The sequence below is a fragment of the Podarcis tiliguerta genome, assembly GCF_965153285.1.
Source record: "Podarcis tiliguerta genome assembly, chromosome: 1".
NCBI classification, from domain to species: Eukaryota; Metazoa; Chordata; class Lepidosauria; order Squamata; family Lacertidae; genus Podarcis; species Podarcis tiliguerta.
Window position 1 is genome coordinate 89,028,590 of NC_139534.1, and position 20,621 is coordinate 89,049,210.

Consider the following 20,621-nt stretch of genomic DNA (forward strand, 5'->3'; position numbering starts at 1 on the left):
ATGCTTTTGGGGGCCATTCAAAAAAAGAAAGAAAGAGGCATCGGAACTGACTGTTCCTGGCCTAATCCATTCACAACAATGATAACGACGGTCACAACTTTTCATGTAGCACCATCTCCCCAAATTCTGGCACTCAAGGAGCCAGACAGAGAATAACAAATGCACAAAGATTTTCAAGAGGAAGGAAGATACCATAAAGGAGAAATCAACTGCTGACAAGTCCACAGCACAGTTAAAACAAATCGGCTTTCAGGTCCTCTTTAAAGATAGGAAGGAAGGCACAGCCGTGAACACTGAAGGGAGAGATCGGCGACGAAGGCACAATCGCCCACAGGCTTAAAGTGGCAGGAGTCCCAACAGCAGGTATGTCCGGGAACAAAAAAAGCTGAAGAGTTTTTAATTTGACAGGTCAAGTCTGTCAAGGTGAAAGCTGCCAAACTGCAGCTTAATTATTAACCAGCCCTGATTTGTTTGCATCAGCCTCAGTACTCAGCTTTCAACATGGCTTGCACCCGAGACTCCCAGCTGTCAAGTCCAATTAGTCCTGATAAGGTCTGGAGATGCCAGGCAGGGAAATGAATGTGCCAGTTCCTTCTCGGCTCCCATCTCTGCTTTCCAGATATGGCAAAGGTTGGGAGGAAGTCATTCCACCTTAACACCCCTCGTTCTGAACTTAAGCAAGTGCTAAACGGCAGGCGGGAGGCAAGATGCCCTCTTTCTGGACAAGGAGAAATGGAGGGTGCATTTCCAGGATGGTGGGGCAAGCCTACCCTTATTGAAAGGTGTAAATCACAGGCACTCTGGAGTGAGTGAAAGTGGTTCCAAAATGATACTGAGATTTACTTTAGAGGAAAGGAAGGTGAGTCTTCACTGAAAACATCACAAAATATTTATGTCCAGGTGGATAATGATCACGTCCATCCTGGACATTACACTTCTTGTGATGACTGAGACTCCTGTGCCAAATTCCCCATCTATCTATCTATCTATCTATATCTATCTATCATCTATCTATCATCTATCTATCATCTATCTATCTATCTATCTATCATCTATCTATCTATCTATCATCTATCTATCTATCTATCTATCATCATCTATCTATCATCTATCTATCACCTATCTATCTATCTATCTATCTATCTATCTATCTATCTATCTATCATCTATCTATCTATCATCTATCTATCTATCTATCTATCATCTATCTATCTATCATCTATCTATCTATCTATCTATCATCTATCTATCACCTATCTATCTATCTATCTATCTATCTATCTATCTATCTATCTATCTATCTATCATCTATCTCTATCATCTATTCATCCATCCATCCATCCTGCATGAATCACCCTCAATATAAAAATGAACTGTAGGATGATATAAGAAGACATTTAAAAACTATCAATTTATTATAAACCAAACCAACAGTGCAATAAAACTAGGATGAACCAAACCTTCAACCAGCTAAAAATGCTATAACATGCCTGGGCAAATAAGATTTTAAGCACATGCCAAAAAGAACACAGTATTGGTGTCAGGCATGCCTCCCTTGGGTACATTATTTGTGCGTTATTGTGGCATTTTTTTAATTGCACTATTTATATTTATCATTTAAAATTTGTTTTAAACTTTACTGTACATTGCTCAGAAAACTATGGTATGGGGTGATTAACAAACAATACTACAACTATTAGTTTAAATAATCATGCATTGGTGAATTGTTTTACATAGCGACAGATGGTGTGAATTATCTGTTGTAGGGGTATTTCACTGCATAAACTGTGATGAACGAGGCTCTGATGACCCATAAGTTCAACATGTGTCTGATATGTCAGAATATTCGAACAATGAGTCACTCTGGCAGAAATTTGAGTTGGAGTAGCTTCAGTCACAACTTAAGTGTGGTTCCTTTTACATGACTACTAGAATTCCATATCTCTGAATCTTGGCAATGTCCAGATATGAAACTCTGGACTCCTTCCTTATGTTTGCCGTTACATAGCTAACCCTCATGACCAAGATTCTCAAAGAGGGAAGGTGTTAGAAGAGTCACAAAGTCTCTCGCCCTGTGGCTCTCGACATCTTTTGGAACTTCAAAGCCCAGTTAAGGTGCCACAACAGTTAAGAACATAGCAATATTTCCTAGTACACCTTTGAATGTCAAACATTCAGATAGATGCTCATTGATGGTGCAGGTCAGGAACAGGCAACAGTGGCCTTCCAGATATTGTTGGATTCCTCAAACCTCCCTCAGCTTCTGCCCACATGGTCAATGGTCAGAGATGATGGGAGCTGTAATCAAGTAACACTTGTAGAGCAGAGGTCCTCCATCATAGGTCAATGTTAGAATATAGGATTAAAAAGCCCACATGCTTTCATCATTCCTTCACATCTTCATACACCCTAATTTGAATTGTTCTGAATTTGGATAGTTTTAGGTAGGCATCCTTACAAACATGTAATGCCTAGTTCTGAGAGACAAACAAACAAGCAAACAAACAAACAAACAAACAAACAAACAAACGGGTTATCAAGAGCAACCAAACTTTTGAAGGGCAGAGACAACCTGTAATGTACATAGAAGACGCATGAACATGGGGACAATACAACCATTGTGTCACACTGTCACAGAGTGAGTGAGTGAGTGAGAGAGAGAGAGATGGAGGAGAGAAGGAGAGTGTGTTTGTGTGTGAGAGAGACAGGAAGCGTTTTCTATGCAGAGCTGGGCCTAAAGAAGGCTACACAACATAGAAGTTTTGTGGTGGAGGGGAGGCAGAAGCTAGAGGCAAAGAGACTTCAATGTAATTTTCAACGTAATTTTTTCCAACACTCCTGAAATGTTTGCATTTTCTAAATCTAACATGACATGGACTAAGTGAAAATGTCACCTCCATTCTTTACTTATTAGTCATGATCTGTCCTGAGTGGCACTCTACGTGCGCAGTGGCATATGCATTTTTTATGTTGCTCTGGATATCATCTGCCACAGGATTTACAGGGTTTGAAGTACATCGTCCATGCGTCCAAGGGATGTCAACGAAGCCCGTGGAAGGGGGCCCGACTGCAGAAGTTAAGTGGAGGAGAAGTGTCATTATATAAACCTTGCTCACTCAACAGCTCATCTAAAGGAGGGGGGTGCTGTCTGGAGCAGATGTGGTTGGTGAGGAATTGGTGCTGTGTTCTGGGCACCTTTTTTCTTTCCTAACATGGTCAGAGATTTAGCCTCTTTCCTTATTAACTTAAGAGCAACTTCCAGTAGTGCCAAGTGAGTGAATTATCCAATGCTATCTGCCAAAAGCAATCAAATCTGAGCACGAGAAAGGGCAGAAATCGTATTATTTTAATACATATTATTTGGTTCCAGAAGATCTGATTAAATTAGCACACTACTGAATTAGAGCAACAAAATTACTATGGGAACAGCTGAGAAAGACTTCCTGAAACTGAAGAGCTGATCGAATTATAAGAAGGAAAGAGCCTCTTTGCTTCCCAGTTATTCTCCGGTTGATGTCTCTCTGTTTTTTTACACAAGGGATCCAGGTGTGTATACAAAGAATGTAATACAGAAATGTCTCTGGGGGTGTTTTAGTTTTGTCTCTCTAGATAACAGGAAGCCACCAATCACAGCAGCTTCTTGAATCCTGAGTGCATGTTGGCATTGAAATGTACATTTACAACTAAGAGAGTATGCATATTCATATGCCGTTCTTACTCTACTTTATACAGTCATACCTCATGTTACGTTTGCTTCATGATACGTTTTTTCAGGTTGTGTCCTGCCCCCCCTGGAAGTACTGGAAAGGGTTACTTCTGGGTTTCGCCACTCGTGCATGCGTAGATGTGCAAAATGTCACACGCATGTGCAGAAGTGGCAAATCGCAACCCGAGCATGCGCCGCTGCAGGTTGCGTTCTATTCATGTGGCGAACAGGCCTCCGGAACGGATCCCGTTTGCAACCAGAGGTACGTATATGCTTTTGCACATACTTATAAATTCTTTTTGGGGTGGAAAAAAAATGATGGCGAGAATCATTTCTAGCTAACAGAGATTTGGGAGCTTGTTGGCCCCTGTGTGCTTCCACCAGTAGCCCCCTAAGTTCCATCCACTTCTTTTTTCTGCTTGAGGAGCTCCTCTGCTAACAGGGATTGGGTCATCTGACATGCAATGTTATGCAGACCTACTGAACGCGAGCCAAAGGTTACATGCAAGGTGCCATTACCGATGAACACACTAGGTGAACTCTGTGGTGTGTGACGGAAGCCATATAACTTTTAGACTGGAGGCAGGGAACAGCTTTTAAGAGATGTGAGCGATATGATAAAGCCATTGTTGCCTACGATGTAAACACTCGTCTCCTTTGTCCTGTTATCAGTGATGACCAGTCTGGTGGTTTGCTGCCAGGAATTTCTGGCAGCTGCTCTGAAGAAAGTAGGGGTGGCAAAGTGCATTCTAAGCTATAACAATGGGGAGGCAGCAGTGGAGGAAAGGGCATTGCAGTCGTCCCTGGAGAAATGTGTGGCTGCTTCCTAGAGGGCCTCAGCAGCCTATACAGGCATTTGGCCTGCTAGCCAGTCAGCAGCCACTGCTTCTAGGGGGTTGCTGCTAAGAATGGGCTCAACTCCTTTCCTCAGTTATTCAGCTGCTGCAGAAAGTAATTATTTCCAGGGATTCCCTCCGCTGCCCACTGATGCCCTCTATTATTCAAGACAAAAGAAGGTTTGCACTACATACACCTATACACTTTAATTTGTATTGGTTCACTGCCCAGAGAAAGTTAGTTTTGGATGGTATGCAAACAGTGTTAATAAATAAAATGGCAGTCTAGTCAATTTCTACACATGGAATGGGAAGGAGGACGCCATTTTGCCCTTTGCATCTTAGGCCAGCTTCAATGTACTCTTGGTGGGGTATCTCACTACTGTGTGACTTTAGCCAGCAGGCTTTGCCAAGACCATAACAATTCAAAACAATATGCCATGGACTCTCTCTTTCTCTTTTTCTCATTCATATATTATATATGCACTTTATTAGCATCAGATTTTGGCATATGTCCGTTATCTCAGTAACTCGGATGTCCTGAGCGTGGCTTTATTTCAAATGCCTCTCTGCAACATAGCCTTCTAAGAAAATTTGATAGAGGGCACTTTGAGTTGGTCCACAGAGCTGCAGCTGTCACGCCAGAGAAGCACTTGTCAATCTCCGTGCACATAGATCGTTTCTGAGAGCTGCAGCCAGAAGGACTCTGACAGATTCAGGGAAAGGGAAGGTGATGGTCCAAGCACATTTGAATGCAAAACACCAGCCTCCTTCTCCGGGCTGTGAGGCAGATTCTTATCATTTTGCACTCTTTTTTTTAGGGCACAAGCTGAACCATAATTAAGTGTGCAGGTGACACAAAGGGGAGCCTTTGGAGACTGGGCTGACAATAGCCACTGTCTGATCCTATGCGAATGAAGGTGGCAAGAATGTCAGTCACTGCGGGGGGAGGACCACTAGAAACTGCACAGATGGGGAATGAAAGAGAGCTAAATATCGCAAGCGAGGGCAGCAGGAGGTGGGGAAGTGGGAGGTGGAAAGCAACAGCATCAATTACTGCTTTCCAAGAGGCTTGTTTACATCCTGCCTGCCTCTTGGTAATGCTGTCCATTAAGCTGTGGATGTAAATGCAAACTTTCTTCACATCACGATGACAGGTCACTATTGACACCCACTAGAGTCTTAAAGTGGTGTTTTACAAATGGTAAAAATTTGTGCTTTCTCCCTTCTGTTGAAACCTCCAATGGAAGCCCCAGGCAGAAATGAGCATAGTTCAGTCTCGAAATGGTCTTTTAAGTCAGGGCTACAGGCAATCTGAGTGGGGGCAGCTCCTGGGTGTCCCCTGATTCCTGATACAGAGGTAGGAGCAGGGAGCTTCTAGCCCTTCAACCACTTAACTCGTCTCAGTAGAGTTACCTGAAGAGAACAGTACTCTTTGCCTGATAACAGAAGCATTGCCACCATGCTACTGAGGCCTTCGCCTGAATGCATACAGGAGCCCTGGCAGCAGTACAGAATTTGGGAATACCGGCTGGCTGGTGTGGTGGCTAAATGCCAGGTCTGTCTGCAAGAAAACATTGATCACCCAGGATTTGCTCATGGATGAGGGGGCTCACTGGGCAGATTGTGAGCCTATGCTAACCTAGCTGTGCCTGTCTGGGTACTTGGTGAAGCACCATTGCAGGGCAGAAGGACGGGGCAGGGGATCATGAGATCATCCATAAAAATTCCATCACCCTCACCAGGAGATCGATGTGCACTGTGCCTGAGGGACTGCTTGTGGTAATGTGGCAACTTCACCATACAGTTTCAGGTGAATCTGGAAGCAGGGCACCTTTGACACCTGGGTGTGTGTGTGTGTCCCATCCTATTTTGTGATGGTAAGTTATTTAAAATTGTTGTAACGCACTCTGGAACCTTAACTTGAAGGGTGGGTAATAATACTAATAATCTGGTAGGTCTCTCTCTCTCTCTCTCTCTCTCTCTCTCTCTCTCACACACACACACACACACCCTGCCCCCATCACCCCCAAATGCACTGTCTCCATTTCAGACCTTCCCGGCACTGAGAGGGAAAGTCTGAAGTGGGTTTCTAAGTACACATAGCAGAAGGCTCTTAGAATTCATCCTATGATCACAGTTCCTGTTCAGATTGTCCAGCATACCATCAAATGCCTGAATAGGGCCTTACAGCAAGTATGCAAAAGGGGCTCCTTTCTGTACAACGACCTGCATCAACAATAATAAGCGCAGTGAAAGTGAGGGAGTTTCCTCTTCTGCTATTACTGTGTTTATTCGATCTGGGGAAGAGCAAGGACATAGCAAGGCTCTCCTGTTCTGGCAATCCCACCCAAATCCTTGCTACCTTGGAACAGATAAGAAATTCACAGCATGTGTGTGGACATGGAGAGAACTCTCAAATTAGGTTGTCATCAAGGAAAATTTTGCTGCACAAATGCGCAGAAACAGGTGTGAAGTATCCTTTCTGGCCTGAGGGCCTCCTTTCCTTCTGGGAAGCTTTCTAAGGGGCATATGCCAATGGTCTTAAATTCATATAGTCTCAATGCACAGCTTGATACATGAAAGGTCAAGGAGCTCCAAATAAAAGGGAAGCATTGAAATCAAGGCCACAACAAAGAGAAGAACAGAGCAAAGAGCAAACCAGCTAAGGGAGAGAGAGAAAAAACTTACCTTGTGTCAAGAGGAGTGCTATATAAAACAGAAATATAAAAAAGAAGAGAAAAAGGGAACAGTTAATAACTTATGCATGGCAGTTTCATTTTGCAGATGGCTGTATTAAATGAGCAATGAACTTGACTTGATGTAGCTGTGAATTGTCTGCCGCCACATGCTAGATGCAGGTTTGTGAACATGCCTGGTAGCAGCAAAATGAACATGAAGCTGGAGAGAACAGGTGTGTACCAAAGGTTCTGGCTACCAGAGGTTTCCCCCTTTCCTTCATGAGCAGAGGCAGGGAGGTGGGGCTTGAAGGGGTGGGGTGGGTCTCTGGAGTCAGAAAGCGTGCCAATTCGCAACACTTTCTCAAGATCTGGGATAAGCCAAAGCTCAACCCAAATAAGTTGTTTTTTCTGATGGGGACTTCAGTCATGTTAGAACCCTTAGAATAATTGGTGCTTAGCGACTGTAACTTTGCCTTTGCTCAAAAAGTAAGGTGTGAGTCATGATTCATGCTTAAAAATGAACTTTAAGTCACCTTACTCCGTAGCAAAATTACTGTTGCCGCAGTGGGAAATAAAACATTACCCCATCTACTTTGCATGCTCGCTTTGATAAGTCCTTTAGCTACGGTAATTGTCAGTGATATTCCACCTATAGCTGTAAGGGGGCCTGGGTACAATTCCAAGATACAAAGTGAAGCTCATGGCATGGCCAGAGATGGAAGTATAATTGACGGCCCCAAGGCTAATGCCTAGACCTTCCTTAACTTTCCCCGGGTATGTTACAGAGAGTTACAAATGAGGTTGTAAAGCAATCCCGAGAACCAGAACAAATTTGTCTAACTGTATTTTGAGCTCTGAAATCATCTTTTTGTGATTTTGTTCTATAAGATGCCGGTTAAGTCAGGTGCTATTGAACCCTAGAGCTGTAAAAGTACAAGATAAAACTACAAGATAAATGTACTGATAAAACAACAGGAGCTGTAATGCTAACAATGACTACTAGCCACAACAAATAACTTAGGCCAAATGATTACATATCTTTCTCAATCTCACAATGCAGCTGGAAATCTCTTCTGACCCAAGTCTTTTAATTTCTATTTGCTAATTGGAAGTCTCCAGGTGAGACAGACGGCTGCCAACAACAAATTGGTAGTCTGACATGGATAGGAGTAGTTTAACCACAGAACTGTTAATTTAGGTTTAGACAGCTAATAATCTTTTTAATGCTAAGATGCCTCATTTAATCCCATTATATCTCTTTCTTTTTTCATGTTTCAGATTTAATATGACTCATAGGAATTTTGTAACAGGAATTGGTTTTTTTAAGCCAGTCACCATTGTTTCTGTAACTACATTACTTTGAAATTCATTTAAAAACTTGTATGCTTTGAAATTTAGTATGTCTGAAAGCTTAGGGATGGAAATGGCTTTTCTCACTCAGGTACCAAGAACCAGACTGAGGAAGTACAAGCCTGCTGGTTCCCCTGGACCTTTCAGTGGCTTTTGATACCACAAGCCACGGTATCCTTCTAGATCAGTTGGCCGGATTGGGCCTGGGAGACATGTGGAGGCCTGGTCCGTAATGGAAACCCAGTAACAGACAGTAGTATTGGAGGGCCTTTATATCACCCCATGGCCAATGAACCATGGGGTACCTTCATGGTTTTTAACATTTATAAGAAACTGTTGAGAGATGGCACCTGAATGTTTGGATTTAAGTGCACCAACATGAAGATGACATGCAATTCTACCCCTCTTTTTCATCTGATAATCCCAAGGAGTTCCTAAACTAATGCTTGGAGACGCTTTTGGGTTGGATGAGAGCAAAAAAGCTAGAATTAAATCCAGGCAAGGTGGGCATTCTGTGGGGAGGAGAATTGCTGTCTCTGGATAGAGGGGTACAGGTAGACCTAGGTGAGTTTCCACTCCCCCAAAGGATCATTTGGGTGAGATCCTGGATTTATTACTATCTGGGAAGACCCAGCTAGCTGCAGTGGCCAGGTGCATTTGTTTCCAGCTTTGGCTGATATGCCAATGGCAACCTTTCTGAGAGAGGTCTGATCTTGTCTGAGTTATCCATACACCTGCCACATTCACTGTAATGTGCTGAATGTAGGGCTGCCTTTGAAGACAATTTGGAAAATGACTGTGATTGGAACATGCAGCACTTATACTGTACCAATTGCTCTGATAGCTAGTAAGCTTCCAAGTCCACTTTAAAACCTTAATGGTCTGGGGGTCTGGGTTACTTGAAAGGCTGCACCCATAACAGACTGCTTGTGCCCTGAAATCAACAAAAAGAGGCTCTATTTGTTTAGGTGCCAACCTGTTAAAACTATTGGGCTGGTGGCCACCTGTAATAAAGGTTCTTACTTGTGAAAATATGTCCCTTTGGGGATGAGGCAGGTCTCATCCTTAATAAAGCCCTTCAGAGGGCTTTGAAGACATACCTCTTTTGGGCGCTTTTAATAGGCCATGTTGGGAATTTTATGCCGTGAGTCCTTTTAGTTTAATTTTGTTTTGCTGTTTTATTTCTAAAGTTAATGGGCGGGATTATTTTTCTCCTTCTATCCTGTAAAACAATTTTAGATATACGGTAGTGCAAGTTGTTTTGTGGAGAAGATTTCTCAAAAGCAGGTTATAAATATAAATAAACAAATGACTGAAAGTTCATCCCAATGTAAAATGCTATTTATCATTGTTTTGAATATGATAGTAGGATGGTCAAAAAAGCAGTTTAAAGCACACCATTATATTCTATACATTAATATGCATGTGTTAGAAATGTACTTATTTTTTTGTTCCTGATATTGTTTATGCAGGTAAGCATAATTTATGAAAATAAATTAAAAATCATTGCAAAAGTTAATGGTGGAAAGCATGAATCTAGGGGTAGGACATTGCTGGCAGTCTGCAGTGCACATACAACCAAGTCTCTGCTATTTTTATATCTGCTATCTGCTTCTTTGAAAGGTTGCCTTAGGAGGAAATATAATTCTGAAATAAGAATGTAATTAAGAACAGTCTGGAGAAATATGACCTTTTTGATAAAAGTGTGAAATGGAGACAGGTTAATGTGCGTTATCTTTTCAATGTCTTGGGAAAAGATCTTCTACGAATTTAGCCTGCATACTGTAATCTAATCAGAAGGAACAGATGAGCCCCTCTCCTTGCTCCCATGTGCACCCATCAATGGTATTGCAGCTTGCAGATCACAATGTTGATGGTGAAACCCTCTCAAACCATGTCTTACATTCTGCTTCTGGTTTTTTTGGGGTGGCACTATCTACAAAAGGCCAGTCTAGAAGGCTGCTTAATTTGATTGCCATTTAAGAATCCGAGCCCTGTATCTATCAATGTCATCCTATTAGTGCAAGGGTCACTGCTGATTTTGAGCTGTTTGGATTTATTTGCATGTTTTGTAAACTGACTTGTCTCCCCAACCCCAATGCTTTGCACTTTGATAACCGGCTGTTGTGAACTGCTTCGGGCATGGGTAATTATGGAAAAGGGACATATAAATACACTAGATTTTTTAAAAACAACAACACAACCACTTCTGTGATAAAACCAGCACCTTTATGTCTCTTAAAACATTCATTTCTTGATGATCTGGGATATTTTCCTTTCATTTGCACTTCACTCTAGTAATGGAGTGTTTTTCTTTCACTTCTAATGTTACACATGAATATTTGAAGAACACTATCAATGAGATTTCAGGAATGTTGGTTGGCAAGGAAAAATATAGGTATAAAAAGGAGAATTCCCTGGATGCCAAGATCCAGGTTTGGGGCAAGAACTCTTGGGTGAGAGAACCCCAGCAGATATTTAAAATCACAAAACATGCAGCAAAGTAAAGTGTGGAAATATAGGCTGTTAGATCTTTAAAATATGCCCTTCAACTTCTTCCAAAGTTCCCCTCTTCCCTTAGCATAGAAAAAGACCACATATTTAGTAAGTTAAAAAATTGTTTACTTACAAGCTCACCAAAGGTCAGATTCAGAATACACAGCATTCAGAATACACAGGCAGCAAAACTTAGGTTAGTTACAGTGGTGAAGGTTCCTAAATTATTGGTACAGGAACTCAAGAATGACTTTTAAAAGAGGCCATGTGTTCTGAGCTTGGAGCAACTGGCCCAAACCTGGAGTTCACATGGTAAACTATGAGGGAATAGGCTTCCCTTCCAATCCCTCTCAAGGTCTGGTTGTTGTGCTTAAGTACAGGAGCTTTCCTTTGGCAGAGCTGTACTCAATTTCCCCTTCTGCACCCAATTGCCTTCTTGTCCAGGTCTGGCGCTGGTGCAGTGCATCAATCTCTTCCTGTGTAGCATCCCTTCACAGGTGAGCTTCAGCAGTTAGCATCTGCTCTATCTTGTCCTAGGTGGAAGGTTCTAGAGGTTGCGATGACCTTGCAAGACGGGACAGTTGTGGGGCTGAGTCTTGGTGAGCACCTGACACCTGGCTCTGGAACCTCGCCTGCTTCTTCATCACCCTTTAATGTAAACATGTCGTCATTAGCCTGCTTCCCTCTGGCTGTGCTGCATCTTGGAATCTGCTCCTCTGCTTCTCTTTCCTGTTCGGCATCTGTGCTAAGTGGTGTGACAGTAGAAGGCAGATCTGGACTGTTATACATCAGTTCTGGTAAATTTATGAGGGCTTGTGTTTCTTCCTCTGATTCACCAGAAAAGTCCATCACAGTTCCTCTCTTGTCAGCTCTCCTGTATTCATCAAAATGAACCACATGTCTTGTGCTGACTTTCCCAGTACTCAAGTCCATTGCTCCGTATCCTTTGCTTCTCAGAGCATAGCCAATCACAATAGTCTCTTCTGCTCTGGAATCTAACTTGTGCCTATCCTCCTTGGGTACACAGGCATGGGCAATACTGCCAAGTGTACGTGGTTGGCAGTCTATTTTAGAGATATACTCCAGTGGCTACTGTATCTTCCCAGATGCGTTTGGGAAGGCCAAAGTCACTCAACATGCACAAAGCCATTTCCAGAAGAGATCTAAACTTTCTCTCAGTGATGTGAGCTTTGCTGGCACCCAATGGAAAACATGATTTTTCCTGACAACTCTCTGTTTCCCCATAGTTCTTCCTCTGGGACTTCAAAACACAGAGTTGTCTCTCACACAACTCCCTTTCTCTTTCATTTCTTGGGGTGGGAGCTAACAAGGAGAGCTGTGTTTGCTGCCTGGGCAAACCAAACCTTGCTTTGCCTTTGTTACACATGCAGAAGTTTGTGTGGCACAGCTGGAGAGCTTCCAATGAAATGCAATTCCTTCTCCATCTTCTGAACCAAATGCCGTGATGGAATTATACCTTGCATTACACCCTTGAGGCCATTATAATTTAGACTTTGGAGCACCCTGACTGAAAAAGGAGACCTGGTGCTGTAGCCCCTCTAATGCTGGAGTGTCAAAACTGCTGTGCGAAGGGAATATCCAGCCCAAATTTCCCTGGGGGGCTGACAAAGTAAAAGGAAACCTAGACCCCAGTTGTCAACTAATGTGACACTCAAGCCATCAAATGAGTTAACAGCCCAGTGAAAAGATGTCATCTTCCTAGCAAGGAAAAAAAAAAGGCTGGATTTACTGGAGGGACACTCAAAAGGTACTGACAGTAGGGCAACCAGAAAGGTGACACAATCTGCTGGAAGGCTTCTAGGCCCTGTTATGTTTCGCCAACAACGGTTTGGTCCCTGTCACTGCAGATAAGGGAAACATATAGAACCATGGGACTGCAGAATGAGATTGGGAAGCCTTGGAGCCAATCAGTGGAAGGGAGAAGAAGGCAACCCATTTCCAGCTCTAACAACGAGAAGTTCAACAACTCTTGGTGGTGGTTGTTGTTTTGCATTTGCATATCACAAATGGAACAAGGGCATTGGCAAGAAGAGATATATTTGCTGGTGGGTTCTGATCCCTGTGCTCCTTACCAAGCTACAAATGAAAGAGAAAGAGGATACCCACCTCAGGCCTAATCTGTGGGGAGGGGGGCATTGTCACAGAATGAGATTACAAAAGAGGGAAATGTCGGGAAACTGATAACACACAGGATTATGAGGGCCGAACATAGTTACAGCCAATAATTCTGAAGGGAATTCAAACGTAAAATGGCTGAGGAGCTCACAAAATACAATTTAATTCAATTTAGCTAATACACTAGAAGCCTGGAGGGTAACAAAGATTGAACATCTTATAGGATGAATTTATCTAAATAGGATGAACAGTTAATCCGGGAGAGAGGGAAGGAAGAGGCACACATTGGTTCAGCCTCATTTCTCTACCAAATAACTTGGCAGAGTGAAATAAACATTAAAATATAAATTCACACAAAGGATAACAGAGCTATCAACACCTGCTCTCATTTCCACACAGTGTCTCCAGCCCAGGCAGTGGCCAGGACTCCACCTGGGTAGTTGTACATTCTCTAGGCTCAAACCCTGAAAGGGGCATCAGTCCCTGTAATAATGGTCATAGCAGCAACATGTGTGGAATATAGAAAGCTGCCTTATACAAAGTCAGGCCATTGGTCCATCTACCTTAGCACTGTTGACACTGACTGGCAGCAGCTCTCCAGAGTTTCAGGCAGGAGTCTTTCCCAACCTGACCTGGAGATGCAGAGATTGAACCAAGACTTTCTGTATGTACAGCATGTGCTCTCCCACTGAGCTTCAGTCCTTGCTGAATTTGTCTCTGCCACATTGTTATTAAAGATGAACAGTTAGGGCCAACTAGATGTTACGGTAGGAGATCTGGGACTGGACCTCCTCTGATTTTTATCTGTACCTAAAAGCACTGGAAGGGAAAAATCAAGAGTATAGAAATAGTAGAACCAAGGAAAAAGCTAACAGGGTGGTTGTGGGTACCATTGCTGAAGTGCATTAGGAAAGGCTGGGCTGGGCTGGGGAGGGCGAGAAGAAAGGTAGAGCTTATTAGGTGCCGGTAACAGACCTGCGAGAGGGAGAAGAAGCGTTGATGGAAGGTTGGCATTCCCTTAGCTGAGAGGCAAAGGAGTGGATTGGGAGGATTGGAGGATTGGATTTAGGGGATTATGAGTAAGCATTGGAGATGTTTTGTTCAAAAAAATTAGCTTAAAATACTTGATTTAAAACACTTGAGTAGTTTCATCACACAGTTTTAATTTCTTTGTTTAATATTCCATTATGAACCCTCAGAATAGGGCAGGATTACCATACACAAACAAATCAAGCTCTTCTGGCTTTATGCTTGAAGGAATTGGTGCTTTAAAATTTTGCAGCCTTTTTTTAAGAAGAGCCAACAAAACTGTCTCCTCAGTATTATTATTATTATTATTATTATTATTATTATTATTATTATTATTATTATTATATTGGAGAACCATTATTTAATGTCACTTTTAAAAAAACGGCTGTACAAAAGCATCAATTTATTTAACCATAAAGCCGAGAGAACTTGATTTGTTTGTACGATATGTACTATACTAGGAAACACAATTTATTGATCTAACATATTTAATGCATGCTTTGTTATAAATTAGAAAAAAACCTAAACTTTAAAAGTGAGTTTATCTCTGCCTTCTTAAGACTTCTGCATTCAGTGGTCTAGGATGCTGCTCGCTTTGGTCAGCGGTTTGGTACACTGGGACCCCCTTGACAAGACCCACTGAAATGAAGAGGAGATGTGAAAAACCTTGATAGATCCTCGTGTCCCTGCCCTTTTGAGATGGGCGCCTGCCACATGCACATAAACAGGCCTAGGAGTGACGCCTCAGAAGATGGTTTAACTTCCAAAATCAACAGACTCCTCTGTTGCTGATGTGCAGTCAGCTTCATTTTCATCTGCCAGCTAACCAGAATGTTTAGCGAGTTCCTAATGTTACAGCTGTGAAGTTTTATTAATAAAAGTACAATTTTCCCTTGCCAGGCTGTCAGATTTTTGCACCGAAGAAGCAAAACAGAATGCAAATGCTCATTGTCATGATTATGACAGAACCCGTTCATTACAATTCCAGCTGTAGGTGTTAAAAAATAAAAATTCACCAGCACCCAGTCATCCACTGCAAGTTATGCCACAGAAAAGGAGCAAGGAGGCGGGAAAGACTGTGCAAGATACAGAACTGGGGAGGAAGCTGAAAAGGCAGCCATGCAAATTGCATTCTTTTTGGGGGGGTGCTGGGGAAGAGCTTTCAGTCTCAGCATGAGGGAGAGGGAAACAGGAGAAGGCCAAAGATGTCACCGGAAGGGGGAAGAAAGCAAGAGAGAGATAGAAAGGCGGCTCACACGGCCTGAAAGGCACAAGCACTGCACGAAAGGAGGATCCGAAATAAGCTAGGCTCAAAAACTCAGAGATGGGACCGAAACAGGGTGAGAGCGAGAATATAGGAGGGAAAGGAATAAAACTTGGTCCGTGTAAAAATGAAAGAGGAAAAAAAGGGTGTGGGGGGAGGAAGCAAAAAGATTACTTTTTTGTGGATTTGGGTTTCTCTTGTTTGTTTTTCCAAAAAGAATCTCACACCTGATATTCCTCGTTCCATCCATTTCGGTTCACCAAGGGCAATGAAGAAATTCTCCTGCCTTTCGTATTCCTCCTCATCTACTATATTAACCCTTACGGTCTTCCTGTAGGGACAACAAGAAAGACATGTGTGTACAGTGGGTTGCCTGGTTGGGAGCAGACGCAGCAAACAGCAGCAGCGGCAGCACCTCCACCGCCACACCATTCCCACATGCACCATTCCCACTCCTGCCCCTGCCTGCGGCAGCCCTTTCACTGGCTTTCTATGGCACGCTGGTCGTAGCTGATCTTTAGGTGAGTCGGAGAACGTTAGAGGAGGAAAGGAGGGCTGGGAGGGGCAAGGGGCGAGGAAAGGGAACCTGGTCCTTGTTGATGGTTAGTGGAAGGTGATTTCTGCAGCACATTTAGTTGAGTGTCACATGGTAATAACAGCTCGTCAGCTGGCTCGACAATAACCAATCAAAAATGTCCATAGGCAGAAGAGAGCCCTAGACACACACACATATATACCTGAAGTGTTTTAGGAGAAGAGCCAATTTCTCTCTCACACACACATTTTATAATATCAGGTTTGGTCTTTGGTGGGGAGCATGGTTACATTAGCATACACACATACACGTACACACACGGACACCCCTTTCCATATAGGGTAGTCCTCTTGCTCTGAGAAGACACACACTGACTTTCCCCCTTTCCTCTATAAACGCACGCCTGCAATTGCAGGTCCATTTAAGTTTAACTATGGTTTACATATATATTGGTGCATGGAGCTAAAATTGCATCTTCTTGGCTCCTTTTCTGCTCTTGCTGAGAATGAATCCATCAGCATTATGCCTGAACTCTGGCCTGTAGTTTGTTTTCCCCAAACAAACCTTGCAATGGAATCCAAGAAGAAACCTTAGTTACAGCTCGTGGCTTGTTTGGAGAGGGACAATACAAGACTCGGTTTGGATGTAATGCTAACACAAACCATGGCTTAGTTCCTGGCAGTGTGGCAGCAGCAAAAGCGTGAGGGGATTAAAGTGCTTGCAATTTTTGCACTGGGCACCAGCATGTTTCTCATTCAGCTTTAAATCATAGTTAAGCTTAATGCCAACCAGGCCAGGATCTGATATGCTTACCTGATATGCTTTTTTGGGGGAGGGGGCTGGAAGTGCCTACTGTGGCTTAGAAATTTGCTTTTGCTTAATGAGGTGCTTCTAGGGCTGCCATATGTCTGGTCCCCGCCCCCCCAAAAAAGTCAATCAAAAAATCAAGTTTCTTTGGTGTTTTTGTTTTAAAAAAAGTTCAACAATGTTCGGGGTGTCTGTTCTGGTTTTTTACTTTTTTGAAATATGGCAGCCCTAGGTGCTACTCAGTGTTCATGAAATTCAGTGTTACAAGGTTAAGGGCACAATGCAATCCAACCAGGTAAGCATGTCATTTTCATTCAAAAAAGAGAACACTAGTAAGAATGCAGTTTAAATGACTTTTACAAAGTTCACTGACTTGATTCTTTCCCTTCCTAATGGGACATTATGTTAACACTACGGCTGCAGCAGAAAAGGGCTAATGGTAACACTATGGTTGCTTTTATTCTGTCAAATGCGTCAAAAGGAAGAAAATTGATCATTTCCGACTTTCTCTTTCCCCCTGGAGATTGCCCTGTAATGTCCCTGGGGCTTTCTATTAGAGCTCTTAGGCCAGTGCTAACACAATCCCTCCTAGTTACTTGTTCAGGAGAAGCAGATGTGAAAATTTCATTCCTTACATTTTGAAACCACACATAGGTAAGGTAAGTGACACAAAGTAGCTACCATCTGACACAGGCCTTTGTAATGTGAAGAATATCAGAAGCAACTCTGAGAGACAAATAAATAGCAGTCAAGACTTTTGTCAGACACCTATCTCAGGGATTTCCACATATGAGGCTTAAATTGGCTCCTAACGCAAATGAAAAATCTACCCTGGCAGCGGCAGATACTCTCTTCTGAATTCTCTGCCAAATTAATACATGGCACAAAGAGTGAGAAAAGCTCAAATGTGTTTTTTAGGGTCGCATGTTTGAAACACTCTCAATTCCCACAGTACAGTCAGGTGCAGCAGACTGCCACCATTTTCTGGTAAAGTCTCTCTATGTGTATTGAAAAGGCCTTTAAGGAAGAAGGGATTTAGGTAGCTGTGTATGTTGCCGCTGTTCCCACATCTACACTTCTGCCTCCAGGGTGATGTTGACAGCCTCCAAGGCACTGCTCAGAAACAGTCCTGGTCACAAAGATGTCAGGTCAACATCAAAATAATTGTGTGAAGGAGGAAACCCTGAAGTTGGGCTCCAGAGTGGCTCAGTGGGGAAACAGATGTGGAACAACATTTAGGTGTTGCATCTAACCTTTTCTTAAAATGCAAAATGTTACATTGAGACTCTGCCTTTCTGTTAATCTGGAAAGAAGTCATGAGGGTAAAATAAGTTCACTTGGAAATAGAAGCCAAATGCAACAAAGAGCAAGTGCATGGGTGTGCATGGGTGTGTGGGTGTGAGACAGTGAGAGAGCACACACGCAGATATGGCCAAGGGAAAATTACTGTTCAGCTATGCTGCCATTGGGGGAATCATGCCAGATCATTTTCTCAGCCAGTCGTGGCCAGTGGGGTGGAGCGACCATCCAGACATTGCCATCCCTATGGCTTACCTGGACAGGGCTAGGGCAAGACAACAGAATGGTCAAGGCTGCATGGCAGGGCCAGCTTGACGTGTTGAACTACAAAATGGTGCTCCTGCCAGGCAAGTAGGGGTGACTGAGGATCTACACTGGGAACAAGGGCGGGGATAAATTCAACCTTATCTGATGGTTAAAGTGGGAATCAAAGGCAGTCGGGGGTGGGCAGGGGCCTGCTCTGAATCACACCAGGCAGGTGCAGAGCTCAAGAGACCCCAGAGGCCAGCGCTCGCCATTTCTTCCCTGGGGGTGGGAGGAGACCAGCAGTGGCTCCTACTCATCAAGAAGTTGCTGTAGAGGCGGCACTGGGGATGGGCTGCCAAGGAGGTGGCAGATCTGGCCTCCAAGGAGTGCAGCAGCAAGATATACATTGTTTGGAGGCCAGATCTGCTGCCCCTGTGGATCCTGCTGCCTGAGGTGGTTGCCTCACCTTGCCTCTTGAGTGGGCTGGCCCTGATGCAAGGACACACAGGCAGGAGCCCTGGACTAGCTCTGCTTCCATCTTTGCACAGCCCCAACCACACCATTCCTGCTCTCAGCCTAATCGACCTCTGCATAATCACACTTCAACAGATGTAGAGAGGCTTTCATTTAGGTCTATAGAACCAATGTGGAGTTGAAATAAAAGCGCAACCATTGGGTAGAATCTGTGGCCTTATTGGCAAGGAGAGTGGCATTGGCATAAGCTCAGGAGTGCACAAGAATGGCACAAGAGCATGTTGCACACAGTGAAATGTGGAAATATTGGAAGTATGTGGCCTGAATTTCTATTTGTTCGTGATATCACCACTGACTGCAATATTATCCATTATGCCCAAAATCCAGTAAATAGAAATACCATTTTTTAAGGGCTAGACAAAAAATGATTAGTGAAACTTTTCCTTTTGCAAAGAACTAAAACAGTTACTCTTGCAAAGCGGTGTGCTGACCATTGTGCATTGCAGACACTGGGGTGTTGCCTGGCATACCAAGAGCAAATGCTGTCTGTGAGGATAGCTCCATGGAAAGAGCTTCAAGAAATACACAGCTTTACTTCATGATGGAACACAGTGCTTCACAGCCCATTCTGTGGTGTCAGTGATGGAGCTGAAAACCCCAGTGTCTAGTTATTCCAAGAATGTGCGCTGACATTCATAAGCCACACACACCACAGGCACACACACATCCCCACACCTAGAATGCATTGTCTCGCTAGCTCCCATCAGTACCATGTGACAGGTTGTGCATACACAGCAGTGTTAAGGATTGAGCAGTTGGAAAACAAAAAGAGACTATAGAGAGTGAGAAAAGAAAGGCAAGGAGACGAGAGAAAGAGGAAAGAAGAGTGTTAATGTTAGTTGGGAGAACCAGTACTACACCTTTCTGTAAACTCATATCCACCATGCGTGGGCCCATCAGCTCAATGAAGAAAGTCTTGTTTTTCTCATACTCCTCATCATCAATTACCTTGATGTGAATAGTTTTGCTGTGAATGGAAAAATAATAAGTGTCATAATGGGGAGAAGGGGCGGGGAGGCAAGCTGGGTCAAGAGAGGGAGAGAGAAGCCAAAGAGAGATTTTAGATGGTCAAAGCTTACTCACCCATTACCAATGGCAAAACACAGTAGAGATTTAAACCTTTTGCTGGGCAGCCAGCTAGTCTGGCAGAACATTGGCACCAGACGCTGGCCACAAAGTGCTAAAATTTGTTCTTTTTGCAAAACCTACTCATATGCTAAGACCTCTGTTTACATCTAAAACCTTGTTGTCATAGGAGTCATATCAGAAGGCATTTGCACACCACATACACAAGGGTTAACTTATGCAACTCAAACTGGACATTTAAGATGCATTGTTAACTCTGAGTTAAAAAATTAAATAGCATATCACAAACGGAAAGGTAATTTTTAATCACCCACTACATTTTTTAAATGGAAAATTTCAGAAATTTATGACACAATTCAGTTGGCTAGAAATGAAAACATTTTATTTTGCATCAAGGTTACAAAACACTATTCATTTTAACACTTTTTTGATTTTGTTTTGTTTTTTAAAACCAAGTAAGCAAAGATTCTGATAATATTATAAGATTGGGGCATTCCACACCAAAGTTTGTTTGTATAAAAGTGTCAGTATAAGAAAGGTGTCAGTAGGAGAAAAATGTTAGAACTCTATTAACGCTAAAAATCTGCAAGAAATCACACCTGTTCCTTGGCATATA

General features: G+C 43.0%; 1 protein-coding gene across 4 annotated transcripts in view; it reads right to left on the reverse strand.

Annotated features, from left to right (window-relative positions):
- The window catches only part of SLC8A3 (solute carrier family 8 member A3), a 159,029-nt gene that overhangs the window by 16,823 nt on the left and 121,585 nt on the right, over positions 1–20,621 (reverse strand). For 2 of the 4 annotated variants that reach the window (XM_083398321.1, XM_083398322.1), the window contains exons 3-4: positions 19,780–19,886; positions 7,234–7,251 (exon numbers count right to left, since the gene is read on the reverse strand). In XM_083398321.1, the coding sequence (XP_083254447.1) occupies positions 7,234–7,251; positions 19,780–19,886 (125 nt within the window). Of the gene's footprint in view, positions 1–7,233; positions 7,252–15,725; positions 15,830–19,779; positions 19,887–20,621 lie in introns of those variants that run through there. The other 2 variants (XM_083398324.1, XM_083398323.1) reach the window with 2 other exon arrangements.